This window comes from Lissotriton helveticus, chromosome 12 (genome assembly GCF_964261635.1).
Source record: "Lissotriton helveticus chromosome 12, aLisHel1.1, whole genome shotgun sequence".
Taxonomy (NCBI): domain Eukaryota; kingdom Metazoa; phylum Chordata; class Amphibia; order Caudata; family Salamandridae; genus Lissotriton; species Lissotriton helveticus.
The window spans coordinates 98,782,270-98,799,878 of NC_136073.1; the positions used below are offsets into that span (position 1 = coordinate 98,782,270).

The 17,609-nt window shown below is 43.6% G+C and overlaps 1 protein-coding gene across 1 annotated transcript in view; it reads left to right on the forward strand.

Moving 5' to 3' along the window:
* Positions 1-6,879: 6,879 nt before the first annotated feature.
* The window catches only part of LOC144797941 (vomeronasal type-2 receptor 1-like), a 34,309-nt gene continuing 23,579 nt past the window's right edge, over positions 6,880-17,609 (forward strand). Inside the window, exon 1 of the mRNA XM_078668745.1 lies at positions 6,880-7,834. Within this exon, the coding sequence (XP_078524871.1) occupies positions 6,880-7,834 (955 nt within the window). The remainder of the gene's footprint in view (positions 7,835-17,609) is intronic.

The following is a 17,609-nucleotide window of genomic DNA, read 5'->3' on the forward strand; positions in this document are numbered from 1 at the left end:
GGACTATTTGAAAAATAACAGCATGCAATCTCCTCAATCAAAAACACCTGGCAGATGCTCGTGATCGCCCTTGTCTATGTTGGACCAAGATTGACTGCAGAGAATGCAACCGGGAATTGGTCAAGTATCTGAAGACTGCAAATGACACCTGCACATGACAACACTTGGGTGAATAAGATACCACTGACCAAGCTGGAACTCATTGGGAAACAAACAGGGGCAAGACTGTGACACATCAAGAAACCTTCAGCAGTTAAATATGTATGCGTACTGCCACAGATGAATGGGACAACAAAGCTGGCTCCGGGCACACTTGCCCTGGTGAGGAAGAACCAATGGGCCCTCCTGTGAGACCCCTGAAGGACATCACTCAATTAATCTGGTATTCTCATTTTAGCATGCAATGTTCTTTTTCTTCCTTTGCTGTTTTTTCTTCTTTCTTTGCATTTTGCTACTCAGGTATTCACAGGGCGAAGACATTACACCCCATGCGACCGGCGGACTATTTGCGACCAAAGACTCTGGCCCAAACTTTAGCCATTCAATTATGCACCACAGTCAAAGATGGATGTGACACTGTAGTTGCGATATTACAGCGGGGTGTGAGGGGTGGGTATGAATACTACGGCAAATTTGGGATGCTGATGGGGAGGAGGAGGGGAAGGGACACTGATCTTGAGAGCAGGAATAGTCATAATAGTAGACAACACGCAGTGTGGTAGAGTATATGGAAAATCCCCACATTAAATCTAATCAAAACATGCAGAAATGACGGAACATCCAGATGCGCCCAATATAATTTTATAACATGAAACATCCGCGGTTTGGGCAATCCGCGCAAATGACAACACATATTGGCTTATTTAGACAGGCATAACATACACTGCGCTATGCTTCAGGTGACACACCTAGGTCCTTCTGCCCCAACCACGTTTTTATACCGATGGGCAGAACATCGGAGCTTCACCACCTACTCCACATATTCACAGGGAACGGCAATCCTGAAAAAGAAGGCTGTACCATACACAGCCTTGGGATCTATGCAAGACCCACAGGGGCGATACTGCCTTACGTGGGGCAAACTAGTGTCGCAATCCATAACCATAGCGTGTTGCTATGGACCCAACACGGATGATCCTGAATTTTTTTAGAACACTAGGGTGAAAATCATTGACATAGAATCCACTCATATTATATGGTGGGGAGAGACTTCAACCCAACGTTAGACCCTGCGACGGACAGATCAAACCCCCAGGCCCATCACCACACCAGTGTCCAGCGCCAACTGAGCGACCTAATGAAATGCCACGAGTTGATTGACGCTTGGCGCACCCTACATCAAGGAGGCAGGGAAGGTACATGCAACTGTTCAGTACATTCTTCATGGTCAAGAATAGACCATCAGCCAGGATAGGTTGACTCCAGTGGCATGGAGAGCATGGGACCCACGTCTGGGGATACCTGTCCCACTCGGGTTGACAAGTGCAAAAAGAACAATTGATGGACGGAATGCAGAACATTGTCATACATTCACCCCAGTACAGAGATCTGGGCCTAAATTCATCGTTTTTTTGCTCCCCACGCCATTCCTGGTTGAACCCAGCCATATGCAAATCAGTCTTGACCCTGCACCCAATTGAAACTGTCCAGTCCGCACTGCCACACCAGGTACTCTCTGGACTGGACACAAGCAACTAAGGACCGGTTTAGGGGTTTCACCCCTCTTGAGCCAGGATGACTTGTAGGTCCTTTACAGCTCTCGATGGACACATGAGGCCAAGCCTTTGGCCAAAAACAAGGCATATAGTGGTTATATGCTTTGTTTTTGGCCATTTTCCAACATCACCTTGAGGTGCAAGTTCCACATGTGGTGATCTGAGGAAAAGAAACAATGTTAATGTTGTGACACTTGCCTCCCAAGGTACCGCTTCACACATATTGTTCACTATAACAAAGCCTTGGTAGGATAAGCTCACTGTGCCCTTGTTTCATTTTATTGCGGCTTGCGATTTATTACATCACAAACTTGTTTGCAATGGTTGTTTCCCTAATAGTCTATTGCATTCATTCCTCATTTGCATGGTATATTTTACTGCTTTGCATGACACACTTTTCTTTTAGTTAACACAGTAATTCCACATAATCATTGGGTATGTTCCTTAAGTAATTGTGTCACAACCACTTAGTCTAGGATTTCACATGTGGCATATGTGTGATTTCCTTGCTTCACACGTGGCCTGTGCGCACAGTTAGGATCTCAGTTTCTTCTGGCAAACGTGAAAAATCCTGATTGTGTAATGCTGGCCATCGGTAAGTTATTACGTCCGCCCCACATGGTTATGAATGTCTGGCTCTCAAGTGGCACGCTTACCTCGTGGTCATTAGTGTCCAGAAGTCAACAAGGCGAAGAAACAGGACCACTTTCATCCTACTCTAAATGGTTTCCATGGCATGTACTCCTGGTTGTTTACCATTCATGGTTCACGCTTTTCTAATCACACTTTACTCAGCTAGTGTCCTGGCAAGTTTTAGCTTTCGGTTCTTGGAACTCCATTTCTCTGAGTCTGTAATTCCTTGCTTTTCTGCATAGTCATGACAGGCTTTTTCTTTCAATGCACCTATTGGTATATGTGGTGAGCCATTTCCTTTTTGACTCGACGTCAGGAGTGTCTGTCATAGAAGTGTAATTTGATTATGTAAATCTAATGCTCATATTTGTCCACCTGTATTGGTCTTTTTTTACAGTCAAAGCTGAACCATGATGAAATGTTTCCCGAAAAGCATTGGGGATTACTTGAAGATCTGGATATTTATGGACCTGGATTAACAAAGACGGAGGTAGTGAAAGTGACACACATCTTTTCATCTCAATGACCTCATGGGAAGTGAGGTTATATGACCTCTGATCCCAATATTAAGAACTTCATAATACGTGCACAATTAATACAGAAAAATTGAACTTATTAACAAAAAAATGGTCCATTTTAGATACGTCCTGAAATGTGATTATGATAACATGATATGGAAGGGAAACCTTGTGCATTTCTTTTCGTTCGAAGTGGTGCATATGGTATTACAAAGCATGGAACAATGCTAGGAGTCAAAATTATGTCTATGAACACGCAAGTACTCTGGTTTTGGGATGTGTGAAGCACTCTGCTCAGTTAGGGAGGCGGGCAGTTGAAAGTCCGTTAAGCAGTGGGGCAGGGAGGGGGGGAGAGAGGGGGGGTTGGTTTGGGGTTGTTAGGAATGCACATGTAAGGTCGAGGAAGAATGTTTTCAATCCAAGATGCTTAGCAAGAGTTCGGAAGTCACAAGTAGAGTTGGTCCACTATGTTCTACGATCGCACCACTTAGCTGATAGGAAGAGACACGGCTATCGGGTCACAAATCACGATAGACACGCACATAACTACATAACTGCACATGGCGGAGGACACGGCACACAGAGCGGAGGGGGTTGAGTCACAATCGCAAGGCTCCCCCCTGCGCATCTTGACATGGAATGTGAGAGGGTTGGGAGATAAGGTGAAACGTGGACTGGTGCTGGCCGCACAGAGAAGGCAAAAACCTGCCTTAGCACTTGTTGCAATATTGTAGATGTATTTTGTAAGGTAAGAAGATCCAGTAGACGTTGGTATTCTTAAGTTGATATTTATTAGTTAAAATTAAGTAAAAGGAGAGTAATAAGGAGTAAGGAATCAGGCCCCACCGGGAGCAGCATCCAGCTGCTCAGCCCACTCAATCAAACTGACCACACATTCAAATCATGCACACAGTAACATTCCAATGACATCACACACATACAGGCTGAGCAGCAGGGAAGGAGATGATCAGGATATAACATATCTCCCTCTTTTAAAACAATGAAAACAAAAGAGATAAAGTGAAACTAATTATAGTATGTCCTGATGGTGACAAAATCAGGATTACGAATAAGTAGTACATAGAAAATGATTAACTGTAAATAATATCATGAAATGAGCAGTCAACATAGAAAATGAGTAACTGTATCATGAAATGAGCAGTCAACATAGAAAATGAATAACTGTAAGTAATATTATGAAATGGCAATATATTATCATGAAAGATGAAAAGAGGAATAATATCTTCTCGCACAAAATCAGGGATAATATCTTCTCGCACAAAATCAGAGATAATATCTTCTCGCACAAAATCAGAGAGTAATTTCATAGAACCATCCCCCATCTCAAAGAAAAACCCAAAATATCACCAATCATGGCAGTTGGCCAGACTGTTACGAAAAGTAATAACAGGGAAATAAACTAAACAAGATGGCGTCCCAATAGAATAACCAATTTAGGATGTAGATGTTACCACGCTATTCGAAACACACTTAAATAAAGTAAAAAGAACAAAGCGCATAACACCTAATGTATGGGTACATGGCTACTTAACGACTCTCTGTAACTGAACACCTCTTATTGAAAAGAGCACTTGCGTGGTTCAGGAAAATAAAACATGAATTAACATAACTGAGGACTCTGCAGCCTCATATAATTTGATCACAAGGAAATGGAGCACCTCAAACCATGAGCACGTATGTGGCTCCGCAACATATGCATCATAAAATTCCAAACTGGAGAACTAAACTTCAGAAAATACAGGAGCGCCTCAAACTATGAGCACCTATGTGGCTCCGCAACAAATCTAAAATACACACTAGCATTGAACTCCTCAAAGTACATCAAAATATACACTAGCATTGAACTCCTCAAAGTTCAAGAAAATACACACCAACATTGAACTCCTCAAAGTTCAGCAATAAATGTAGACTCTGCACAACTAATCGTAGTAAAGTGTGAACTCCTCTATTTAAAATAGAGCACTATTAAATAAGTGGTTCATCAAAATCAGTATAAATGAATATCAACAACTAAATGAACACCTCAAATTAATTGAGCACAATTGTGGTTCATTTCCATAAATAAATTCAAACATTGTCACAACTCCGCATATTAAAACTTGACCATTAAAATCGACCTTTAAAGTAAAGTGTACATAAATTAATTCATTAATTACAGGATATAACAGTTCCTGCAGTAACAGTAAATAAGAACATCACTCAGAACATAAATAAATTAATTGATCAATTTCAGCAAATAATAGTTCCATAAATTATTCAGAATATAACATGTACATCAAAACAATTATTATGTAGTAACTTGTAGAAAATAAGAAACTAATATAATAAAGGTAGTCACCGTTGTCATGCTGGACGTTGTGAATTGTGAGACTTAAATAAATAAATAGTACCTTGTCTCTTGAAATATAAACGAAAACATCCCAGAAACTAGCAGGGTTTAAAACAAGTTAGCGTGTCAGTCGCTGTGACACAATGATGTAAACGCTGGCAGATACCCAGAAAGAAAATCTTCATGTCAGAAATGCTGTTGGAATGAAAAGGCTCGTTCAGTACTACATCAGCGGATTAAATGTTTTTTTACATCGGAAAATGCCTGAAAATTGACGATGGCATGCAGTAACTTTCACGCTGTCATGTCTTCGCCCGATGGTTCACAGTAAAGATGCGTTTGATTAAAGACGATGACTCATAGGCTGAGAAGATGTGCTTTAACAAAGGCGGTGAGTCATAGGCTGACATCACGGAAATAGACGATGACTCATAGGCTGAGAAGATGTGCTTTAACAAAGGCGGTGAGTCATAGGCTGACATCACGGAAATAGAACACGAGGAGAGCTCCCTTTCGCCAACTCCTCAGAGCCTTCTGAAACGTCATCACACAGTGTGAAGTAGGGGAAAGACAAGGATCGCTGTAAATCAACTGACAACTCAACCGTCATCTCCAAACAGGACGGTGAGTGTCCGAAATTTTAGTGAAAGGAATATTTACAGCTCCGTAAAGTTGGGCGCGCTGGCAGCTGTTGAGTTGATCACGCTGGCACCCAATTACTTCTTAAACACTGCTCCAAATAACTATAAATGTTAATGAAAACGGAAGTCACAGAGTGAAAACAAAATCGCAGCGTGTACACTTGCTTGTGGGTGGTGAATTGAAAAGGTAATTGTCTTCCCATGAACGCAGCGCTCATTTGTTTCACGGCTGCAATTTACTTTTAAATAGTCCAGATATCTGTCACAATTATCTTCACAGGTTATGGATCAATTGAAAGCAGCCGCGCCGCATCAAATAAAATGCTTAAAAGTTCACATCTTTGCCTTGAATTATAAATAGTCAGTTCACATCTTTGCCCTTATAAAAATAGATAGTCAATTAAAGTTGGGCTCTGAACATTTGACGAAATATATTTAAGTTTTCCACTGTTTCTCTCTGACAACAGTCATAACTCGAAATTTTGACGCTCTTGCCAATAAATCTCCTAGTTTAAAATTTAATAATCTGCACAAAGACCAACGCTTGAAACATACCTTTATTGATGTTTCCTGTAGGCTGTCAGATGTGACATGACACCGGTGGGGCATCAAAAAGCGTTGATTGTCTTCATTTAAAAACTTTTCTTCATATCTTGTAGTTCCATATTGTAAATTTAGTTCTTGCACACGTAGTTCTTTCTCCCTCGTCGCCATTGTTGCAAATGTAGAAAATGTATATTGTAAGGTAAGAAGATCCAGTAGACGTTGGTATTCTTAAGTTGATATTTATTAGTTAAAATTAAGTAAAAGGAGAGTAATAAGGAGTAAGGAATCAGGCCCCACCGGGAGCAGCATCCAGCTGCTCAGCCCACTCAATCAAACTGACCACACATTCAAATCATGCACACAGTAACATTCCAATGACATCACACACATACAGGCTGAGCAGCAGGGAAGGAGATGATCAGGATATAACAGCACTCCTGCAGGAGACGCACCTAACGGGGGGGTCAACCAAAGCCATGGATACGAGAGGGTACAAGATGATAGCCCATTCGGAGTTTACGTCAGGGTCACGGGGGACGGGCATTCTAATCCAGAAATCCTCACACTTCATACCACTGAGCACTAAGACTGACGGACAAGGGTGTTTTGCAGCCTTGCAAGGACAGTGGGAGGGTAGACTCCTGAACCTGGTCTCGATATACATTCCCCCGGCGCTTCATTCCGTGAAACTCCCGGCACTAGCAGACTTTTTACTAACTCTTCCCGAGGGGGATGTTATTCTTGGGGGAGACTTTAATGCTACAGTGGACACGCAGTTGGATAGGTTCCCAACGATTGCACCCACTGGAGGACCTTCCCGCTTCCAATGTTTTCTGACGGCTATGGGTCTGATCGACATATGGAGACATGCCCACCCTCAGGCTAGGCAATACACGTTTCACTCCACTGTCTATGGCAGCATGTCGAGAATCAACCATTTCCTAGCGTTGGGCAATGGTATCCAGCACGTAGACACCATAGAAATTCATCCGAGGGGAATATCAGACCACTCACCTATTACCCTGACGGTTTCCACTCAGGAGAAATCTCGCAAACGAATATACCCCATACAGGCTGCATACTTTAAGGTCCCCCAGGTTCGGAGGGCCCTCGTAGAGGCGACGACGCAGTACTTCGCGGAAAATGTTGCCTCGGTGTGCTCTTCGGAGGTTATATGGGAAGCGTACAAGGCGGTGTTCAGGGGGCAAGCCATAAACTCCATCACGGGCTATAAAAGAGAGAAAGCGGATGAGCTAAATAGACTGGAGTTAACACTGAGGGGTAAGGCAGCAGCGCATGAAGCGCATCCCACTCCGGACACGTCCCATGCACACCTCCAACAACAGATGTACACGGATCATGTTCGGAATCAGGTTAAGGGACACATCACTGATATGCAGAACAGGATTTACGAGGTAGGGGACAAAGCGGGTAAGATGTTGGCGTGGTTGGACAAGAGGGGGGGAAGTTCCAGAGGTATACAATAGGTGAGGGACAAACTAGGGGAGGTACACACGAGCCCGGAACAAATAGTTGAGACGCTCGCGACGCACTTCGAAGAGGTATACACCCCGGAGTGGGAAGTCACGGCAGAAATGGCTAGGGCGGCATTAGGGCAGATCGAGGTCCAAACACTATAACCAGAGACTGCCGAAGAACTAGAGGCCGACATCACTACGGAGGAGATACACTTAGCTATACGTGCATTGAAATCCGGCAAGGCGCTCGGACCTAATGGCATTCCTATTGAATGGTATCAGACAGCACCAGAGAGGCTAAGTAAACATCTACTAGCGATGTTTAAGGAGTGTCTGGGGAAAGGTGTGCTTCCACCAGATCAGAGACTGGCCTCCATAGTAGCAATCCCCAAGCCGGGGAAACCGCCAGAGGATTGTTCCTCATACCGCCCTATTTCATTACTTAATGCGGAAGTTAAAATCCTCGCCAAACTCCTGGCGACCCGACTTGTGCCGCATCTGCCCGATCTCATACACCCGGACCAATCCGGATTTATGCCTCACAGAAACACGGCACTAAATCTGCGACGAGTGCACGGGGTACTGGCGAAGGCGGAATCGATTCCTGCGCCAGCGGTAATACTTGCACTGGATGCAAAGATGGCCTTTGATCTGGTGGAATGGAACTATTTGTTTGAGGTCCTGGCCTGCCTGGGCTTTGGCCCCAAGTTTATAGCATGGGTAAGACTATTGTACGCTCATCCGGTGGCGCAGGTGGTGGCAAATGGCCACATCTCGCGAACATTCCCTCTGGGGAGGGGCACCCATCAGGGTTGTCCCCTCTCACCATTGCTTTTTGCAATCGCATTGGAGCCTCTGGCACCTTGATAAGAGCAACACCGCTGCTGAAAGGGATACGCTGGGCGGAGGGCTGGGAGGACAGGCTCTCCCTATATACAGACGACATGCTGGTGTACCTCACAGACCCAGAACATGGGGTGCCGGCGCTCCTGACTCTTTGTGATAGCCATGGTAAAATATCGGGATACACGCTGAACTGAAACAAATCGGAGATGTATGTTCTGAAGGGTCCCGCCCCAATACTGAGTGCGGAATGCCCTCTAAAGGCAGCCGGCTCCTCTTTTAAATACTTGGGCATCCATGTTACAAGGGACCCAGCGGAATTCGTACGTAAAAATTTGGTGCCTCCCATGGAACGACTTAAACAAGACGTTAAGTTCTGGGCGGGGCTGCCTCTGACGCTATTTGGGAAAGCTGCGCTTTATAAAATGGTGTCTCTGCCCCACTTCCTATATATACTGGAAAACACGCCGTATCCGGTGGCACCGAGTTACTTTGGGAAAGTGGCGGCATTGGTGTTGAATCTATTATGGGGGAACATCCCGGCACGCATTGCACAGGCCAAACTACACAGGGATTGGTTCGATGGCGGTATTGCGTTGCCTAATTTGAAATTATATTATTGGGCGGCGCAGCTGAAACCCATTAATCAATGGATCCATGCTCCCCAAAAAGATCCGGCATTCCAGGCTGCTAGGGCACAATTAGACGTCAATAGCCTGCTGGCCCCACTGTACGATCAGAGAAAAGTGCGTAGATTGGAAGGGCCCACCAGACTTACTGCAACGCTGTGGCATACGGCGACAGCAGCCCTAGGATGGAAGGGGAGAATAACCAAGCTCACACCACTGTGGGACTCTCGGGCCCTGGGAAACCTGAGACACAGTAGAGGATTTCTACACTGGGACACTATAGGAATATCAACGGTAGGTGACCTATGGGAAAGGGGAGAGGTGGTCCCATTTGCCAGATTGAAGGAACTATACGACCTCGGAGAGAGGGAGTCATACAGATATATTCAGATACGGCACGCACTCCTCACTGCCATCCCCCCTGAAACTGTGGTGCCGGAGTCGTCCCCGCTTGAGGATCGCCTCCTCACGGACTTCATGATTGAACGTGCAACATCACTTACATATCGTAAAATGCTCAACAACTTACCGGACCCGATGACACCTTTGAAAGAGAAATGGGAGGGTGACGTAAATACAATGGACGAACACGAATGTAATGAGGCGATGGCGTCTCCAAAAGAAGTGGGTATCTCCGCAAGATTGCGACTGGTACAACTGAAAATTCTACATAGAGTTTATTACACAAGGACCACGTTACACCGCATACACAGGGCACAACATCCTTATTTCCTGCGCGAGTGTGGGGAGGAGGGCACGTTCTTCCACACAATATGGGACTGCCCGCGTATCCAGGAATACTGGAGGCAAATAATGCGAACGATATCACAAACACTAGAGACCTCCCTAACCCCCGAGCCACGTCAATGCCTACTAGATGTTTGGGGTCCTAACGAATTATCCAGGCGGGGTCAACTCTGGGCAACATTAGGTATGATGATAGCCAAGCGAGACATCGCACAGCGCTGGGGGGGCGGCGGAAGTGCCAACGAAATCACAATGGTGTTTAAACATGGACAGGGTGATGGTGACGGAAAGGGCTGTATACTCTGGCCGGGCCTGTCCGGGGAAATGGAACAAAATTTGGACTCCGTGGAATGTGTATAGAGGAGAGATCTGTGATCCTTTGCCAGAGGAGGACCAAGAATTATCAGATGAGGAGGGGGTGGAGGACTAGCAAACTCCATGGAATCCACAGGGAAGGGTGACCACGGGTCGCAAAGCAGTCCGAGGACTTAGATGAAGTCATTAAGGGACCTGAAGGGGGGGACACCTAGGGAGCTGCATCCAGGAGAGTTCCATTATTGTTATATAGTCACGTTTTTTGTGCAGTCCTGGAGGGACCTAGGATAGGTTGCACCAGAGGAGCGCTTCTTTACTCAGCTAATGCGAGACATTAATCTAAAATGAACGACCGCAATGTGATTTCTTTTGTTTCTGTGTTGTTGTTTTTGTTACAAAATAGAAAACCAAAAACCTATATTGATCAGCGACATATCGCGAGAACTGTACCTTTTTGCTTTTAGGTGCTGTCACATGCGGCAAGGGAATGACATTTAACATACACCTTTACCTTATTACACTGTGGATTTACGATTGTGATGGCGGCCGGCCCTAAGGGTTGTAGGCCAGCAGCTGTGTGCAAATTAACGGTACAATAAAGGTTTAAAAAAAAAAAAAAAAAAAAAAAATTATGTCTATGACAGTCATCATGTAATATTTTCCCCAGTGTACACCAAAAATGGAAAATGTATTGATACATCACAGGAAAACGATAAAAAGGATCAATAAAAATAATAGCGGTTACGTCCTCCTCTCTTAATTCAAATAGATCATGGGCCTTATTTATGAAGGCCTTGCGCCGCCGGTGCGTCACTTTTAACATGGGAAAAAGTGACGCACCGGCGGCGCAACGCCTTCATAAATAAGGCCCCATGTATTGAATATGACCTATGTTACTACCTCACTATATCTCTTATAATTGGTTAAACGTTTTGGTCCATTATCACTTGAAAGACACTGTCACTCTTGCTAACAACGTGTGCTTTCTTTTTAATTTTCTTAAATTGTATTCTTATACCTGGTACATTACAATAAACACATCAATTCAATAAAAGATTACATATCATCAATGCAGTAGTAAAACATAGTTAAACGTCAGAGAATCGGCAGAAATTCATAATATATTAATATTTGATTAATATAATCAAATAGAAAAAGTCGGGGGAACAAATTCATATATATACATAAGGGTACCCTAGTGGGAGGACTCTCTCCATAGAGCAAGGGGAGCCCAGATGTAGAGGCACAATTCCCTACTCCTCCTCCCTCTCCGTTTATAAAGAGAGGTATCGATGTTATGAATACCTAGCAAAATAGCTAACCACATCTGGAAAGTAGGTGCTGCACTATCCTTCCATCCTGCCGCCACCAAGATCCGAAGGACTGCCACACATATAAACACAAAGGCCTCCTTATCACTATCAAGGGCTAGATTACTATCAGAATCTGATATCATATGGGTAGGGGATAGGATAATATGGGTACCTAGCAGCCCCTCCCAGAACTTCTCGATCTCAGTGCCTATTCCCTTTACTTTTTCACAATGATAAAACATGTGGATCAGGTCAGCCGGCCCTCCGTGGCATCTTGGGCATTTGTCATCCTCCCTTTTACCCCATTGAAATAACTTAGCAGGGGTAAAATACAAACTAAAAAGAACTTTATATTGTTGTGCTCTTAGATTCGTGGAGCTAACTAATTTGCCTGCAAGTTGTAATGTTTTATCTAAGTCAAAATCAGGATCACCCAATTTCCCCATCGAAGACGTCTCACATTTATCCATATCATCTTGTACCAGATCTATTAAGGCTTTATAAATCACTTTAATTCTAACTCCACCGTCTAACAGTTAATCAATCATATTTACTTTGCCTCCTGGATGGATCCAAGGTCTAATGCCCAACAGTGTTTGGTAAATCTGGAGGTACTTAAACCCATGATTAGATGGGATATCAAATTTACATTGGATAGCAGTAAAAGTCATTAGATTATCCATATCCATTTCAAAGATATCATTTACTGTTCTAATTCCTTGTTGCTTCCCCATCCGATCATTACTAAACTCTGGGAAAATACTAGAGTTCCACAATGGCGTATAATAATCCATTTTCGGAATTACCAATACTTTCTGGGCAGCTTTCCATATTCTCCAGATTCCATCCAATACCTTATACCGAGTTTTAATGTAGTAACATCTCTCTGTTCTACCCAGCTACAGACCATGAGCATCCCTAACCACGAGTAATTAAAAAATGGATGGAGGATTACCCTTCCCATGCAAAGACTCAGTGGGATTAACAGAAGGGTCAAACAATATAGCCATCTGGCTCAGAAGACAGGCCCAATGGTAAAATCTAATGTTGGGGGCTGCTAGCCCGCCTCTTTCTTGTGGAAGTGATAGATACCTCAAAGATCTTCAGATTTTACCATAGGACCAAATAAAATTCGAAAATATTGACTCTATATTCTTTATCCAGCCCTCTCCTACCACAAGCAGGATCAAACGAAAGTGATATAACATTTTAGGGAGCAGGGTCATCTTCGATGCGTTGACTCAACCTATTATAGACAGATGGATAGTTTCTATTCTTTTTAACTCCTGTACAATGGAAGCAACCAGTGGGGCAAAATTTTCTTCAATAATAAGATTAATTACCGGTGTTATCCTGATCCCTAAATAGATTGCCGAATCAACATCCCTCCCACCTGTCTATCAATATTATTGGTGCAAACTATTTGGGTTTTATTTTGATTCAGGAAATAACCAGAATAACTACCAAAGTCCCTAGCCATAAGCGTGAGAGCTATCATTGCCGCAGATGGATCTGTGGTAATTATAGCCAGATCATCGGCATAGGCCAAAAGTTTAGTCTCATTGTCCTTACACACTACTGGTTTTATTGCCTCGCAGCCTAAAACCCTACGAATCAGGGGATCGATGTAAAGGTCAAAAAGTATTGGGGAACAGGGGCAGCCCTGCCGAGTCCCGCGAGAAATAAAATTTCTTCCGAGCTACCCCCCATCAGCTGAATCCTAGCCCTAGGTCTGACATACATAGCTTTAACGGCTTTCATTATCTTGGGGCCGAAATCCCACCGCTCCAATATTCCCCATAAAAATGTCCATGTCACGCGGTCAAATGCCTTCTCGGCATCTAGAAGGATCATTGCCATACGTCTCCCCGCAGCAGCATGCACATCCAATATAGTGATGACCCGTCTAATATGGTCCATTGTTCCTCGACCTGGGATTAACCCATGGTGCCACAGGGAGACAAAGCCGGCAATGACCTTTCCTAATCTTTTGGCCAAACCTTGGCATATATCTTGGTATCGAAATTTATGAGGGATATTGGCCGGCAAGCTCCGGGATCCTCCTTGGGTTTGCCCTTTTTGTGAAAGACAACAATGTTTGTTTCTTTCCATGAGTTTGGAGTGTCCTTAGTATAGATTATGCCGTTAAACAAATCCACCAACATGGGTACTATAATATCCTGTAAGCACTTATATAATTCCAGTGGTATACCATCTGGTCCTATGGCTTTTCCTGATGCTGGAGCCCTTATTGCTTCAACTACTTCCTCTCTTGATAGATCCTCATCCAGTGCCAGTCTATCCTGCTCAGCCAATTTAGGACCCAGATCGTCAGACATTGTACTAAAAAAGTCTGTCCTAGCCTCCTCTTTATATAAAGCCTGATAATAATTCTTAAAAACATCTCGAATCTCCTCTGGATCTGAATAGTCCTGACCCTCCTCACGGATACTTTTAATAACATTTCTACGACCCTTCTGCTTCATCATTAGAGCCAGAAGTTTACCCGCCTGCTCCCCAGTTTCATACATCGATCCCCTATGTATTTGATATTCATCGGTGGCTCTTTGGGCTATCAGTTTGTTTAACTCAGCTTTAATAACCAAGACTTTCTGCTGGCTCCCAGCAACCTCCCGCCCCCGACTATAGCTCTAACATGTAATTCTTCTGCCTCTGCCAGTTGAGTCAGAAGGTTCTCATTCTGGGCCTTAGCTTTTCTCCTTAGCCCGGTGGAATAACTAATTATCTCCCCTCTCGAAGTTCCTTTGAACGAGTCCCATACCATATTTCGGGATGTACTGTTATGATTGGTATCAAAAAAGTTTTGCACAGCTCTTTAAGTGATCAATGAATTTGCTGTCGGCTAGCAGTCTTCTCTCAAAGGTCTACCTTAGAGGAGGCCTAGGTAAGATATCAATATCATATTGTAGGATTAAAGGGTTATCGTCAGAGATGACTTTTGGTAGCTTTCTATTCTGTTTGCCTCCATAACTGAAATAAAAAAATAATCCAGTTTGGAAAACTTTTTAAAGGGACAAAAGAAATACGTAAACCCAGGGTTATCGGGGTCCTTTTCCCCCCACACATCCAACAGCCTGTGAGTTTTAGTCAATCAGCTTAAACCTCGAAATACCTTAGTCTTCCGTCCATGATATGGGGTGTTCATACCCATCTCTGTAAAATCTGCTGAGATATTAAAATCCCCACAAACTACAAGGGGGCTTGGCCAATTTACTAATTCCAACTCCAAATTATCAAAGACTTCCGGATCATCCTGATTGGATCCATATGTAGTGCAAAGTGTAAAACCCAGCTCCAATTCAACCACTACCCACCGACCATGGATATCTGCCATATGACGTCTGCCCCCCCAAACCTGACTTAGCCATTATAGCCACTCCTCTAATATTAGAGGTTTGTGTGGAGCATTCTAGCACATCATACCCTCTTATAAAAAAAGATGGGCCATCCCCTGTCTTTTATTCCAATCATTCAGGCCCCCAATATTAATAGAACAGATCTTAAGCTTCCCCATTATATCTTTGTAATTTATCCCCCGTCGTTTCTTTCCGCCAATTCAAATATCTCCAAAACCTTTCATGAATCCAACTGCACAAAGCATCGTACTAGGTACTTAGATTTTTTCCCCTATTCTCCCCTTTCCCAGTGAAACACCACCCCACCATACCCACCCCACCCTCCACCCTCCAACCACCCCAACGCGGCGCTCAGCCCTAAGTCTGTGCATGTGATGCGCTGTGCTAGGGACTGGCCATCATTTTCAAACAATAAACAGACCCTAACGAGACCTAAATGAACCCACCTTAAGTGAATACCATAATAATCAAAACAGAATAGAACAATAGCACCTTCACCCCCCCTCACCCCCCCACCCCATCGACCCCCCACCTCCCCCACAACTCCCTCTTCCACCAATCTTACAGTGGAGCAACAGTATTTAAAAACCACACATCAGAAGAAAACTTTTGGTTCATTGGAATTGATCATGAGCCTGTGCATCAAAGGGGCGGTAATAGGAAACTAGCCCTGCGAAAGAAGGAGGCGGGATGGATATGCAGATTACGCTGTATGGACCTGGGTCACAATAGTGAGGATGAACGGCACTGTTTTTTGGATTAACCTGACAAGTGGTGAAATCTTGCTTCTACTGTAACCCTTGGCCAGCTTTGGGTCTTAGTCGCTCTCTATAAAGAATTTAACTAATTATTTAGAGAACTGAATGACCACCAAGAGAGACTAAGAAATAAAAATCCAAAATGAATAGGGGCAGCAAAATCTCCATGTTCATTGATGGGTATTTTTAGCTATACGTGGAGCCAACCCTTGTATCACTCAAAATTGACTTCCAGCCTGCAAGGGTGTAGTAATTCATGGCCTAAGTTAAATGTCCAATTCATGGCCTAAGTTAAATGTCCAATTGCCAGCACTATCAAATACCCCCTACTTATAGGCTCCCGTCTAGCTGCTTCTTGCCATGGGGGTCATAGACATTCCTCCTTGTCTGAAGTCAAATATGGGATCATGTTTGTTTTACTTTAAATTGTCAACACACAGATTGATGATGACAAATATGGGATCATGTTTGAGTCACTTAAAATTGTCAAAATACAGATTAATGATGACTTTCTCTTGCTTCTACGAACTAGTTTGATACATGTACCCCCATTCATATGATGGGTAATTGTTGGGTCATGTTTGTACATGTCGATTTTACTTGAAATGTGTCTCCATTGCTGTGGTGTAAATTGTTCTTCGTTCTCTTTCTTTGTTTCACGTACTCTGTGTATGGTTATTTTGAATGTCTGAATGCATTACATCACTCTTATTATATGCCTATATTTTAACTCTCTACTCGAACCATGCAGACTGGCTTTACTCTCTTAAAGCCTATCTGCTCTTGATGCTACAATCTTAGGGGGTGCTCATCTTGATCTCAGGCGTTCGCTTTGCCTTATATGATATATTCACCTGATTCGGTGATCAAGCTGCTATATTATTGGTAAGGTTTTGAAGTGAGATAACCCAAGCTGAATAAATTTAGTATCTTTCAGGTGCTTCCCAATATACATATACTCATGACAAGATGGCTGCCGCTTTTCACGCTGATTCCGCTTGCCCTCAGATTACACTATTTGGTGGGTTCCTTAACTCTTTGGTCACCCAATGCTTTGTTTTCCATAGACGCCGAGCGTGACTATATCTAGTTTCGCTTGCTGGCATTTTCCTTAATACCAATATATAATATATTTCTACTTTTGTAGTCACATAAAATAACCTTTTTCGTGTTTTTTATTAGGATTGGTCCAAGCGTGATTTAGGGCGTTTTTCCTTATTAGTTTTAATGCGGATTGAATTGACATTTGTGAAATTAATACTCTTGCTGCACACCTCCCCTGGGTTTGAACCGCATATCTCTATCCATTCCAAGATGGCCGCCACCCGCGTTCACCAAGTCACATGACCTAGCTTGACCCTCCGAGCTTGGCATTTCACAGGTGTTATTACTTACCTGATGTAGCGCGCTATATAAACGAAGCCGCAGCACTCGCATTTTATTCCTTGCTGGAAGACTCATCGCGGTCACTGCGGGGCGGGCGTTGACACTACAGATCGTGCTTAATAAATCACGGTAAGACGTGGGGTGGGAAATCTTTTATCTTGCACCCAGATGTGGAGCTTTTGCTATCAATCACTTCATACATTGTTAGCACCACAACTCACATTATTTACCCTATCTGGGAATGTGGGTACTCTTTGTTTTTCTTTGCTACAGCCAATTAGATTTTGACTACCAGGACGCCTCCATTCATTCTGAGAGGACACAAGTTGGGTCTTTGTAGTTTTATATTGAGACAGGATG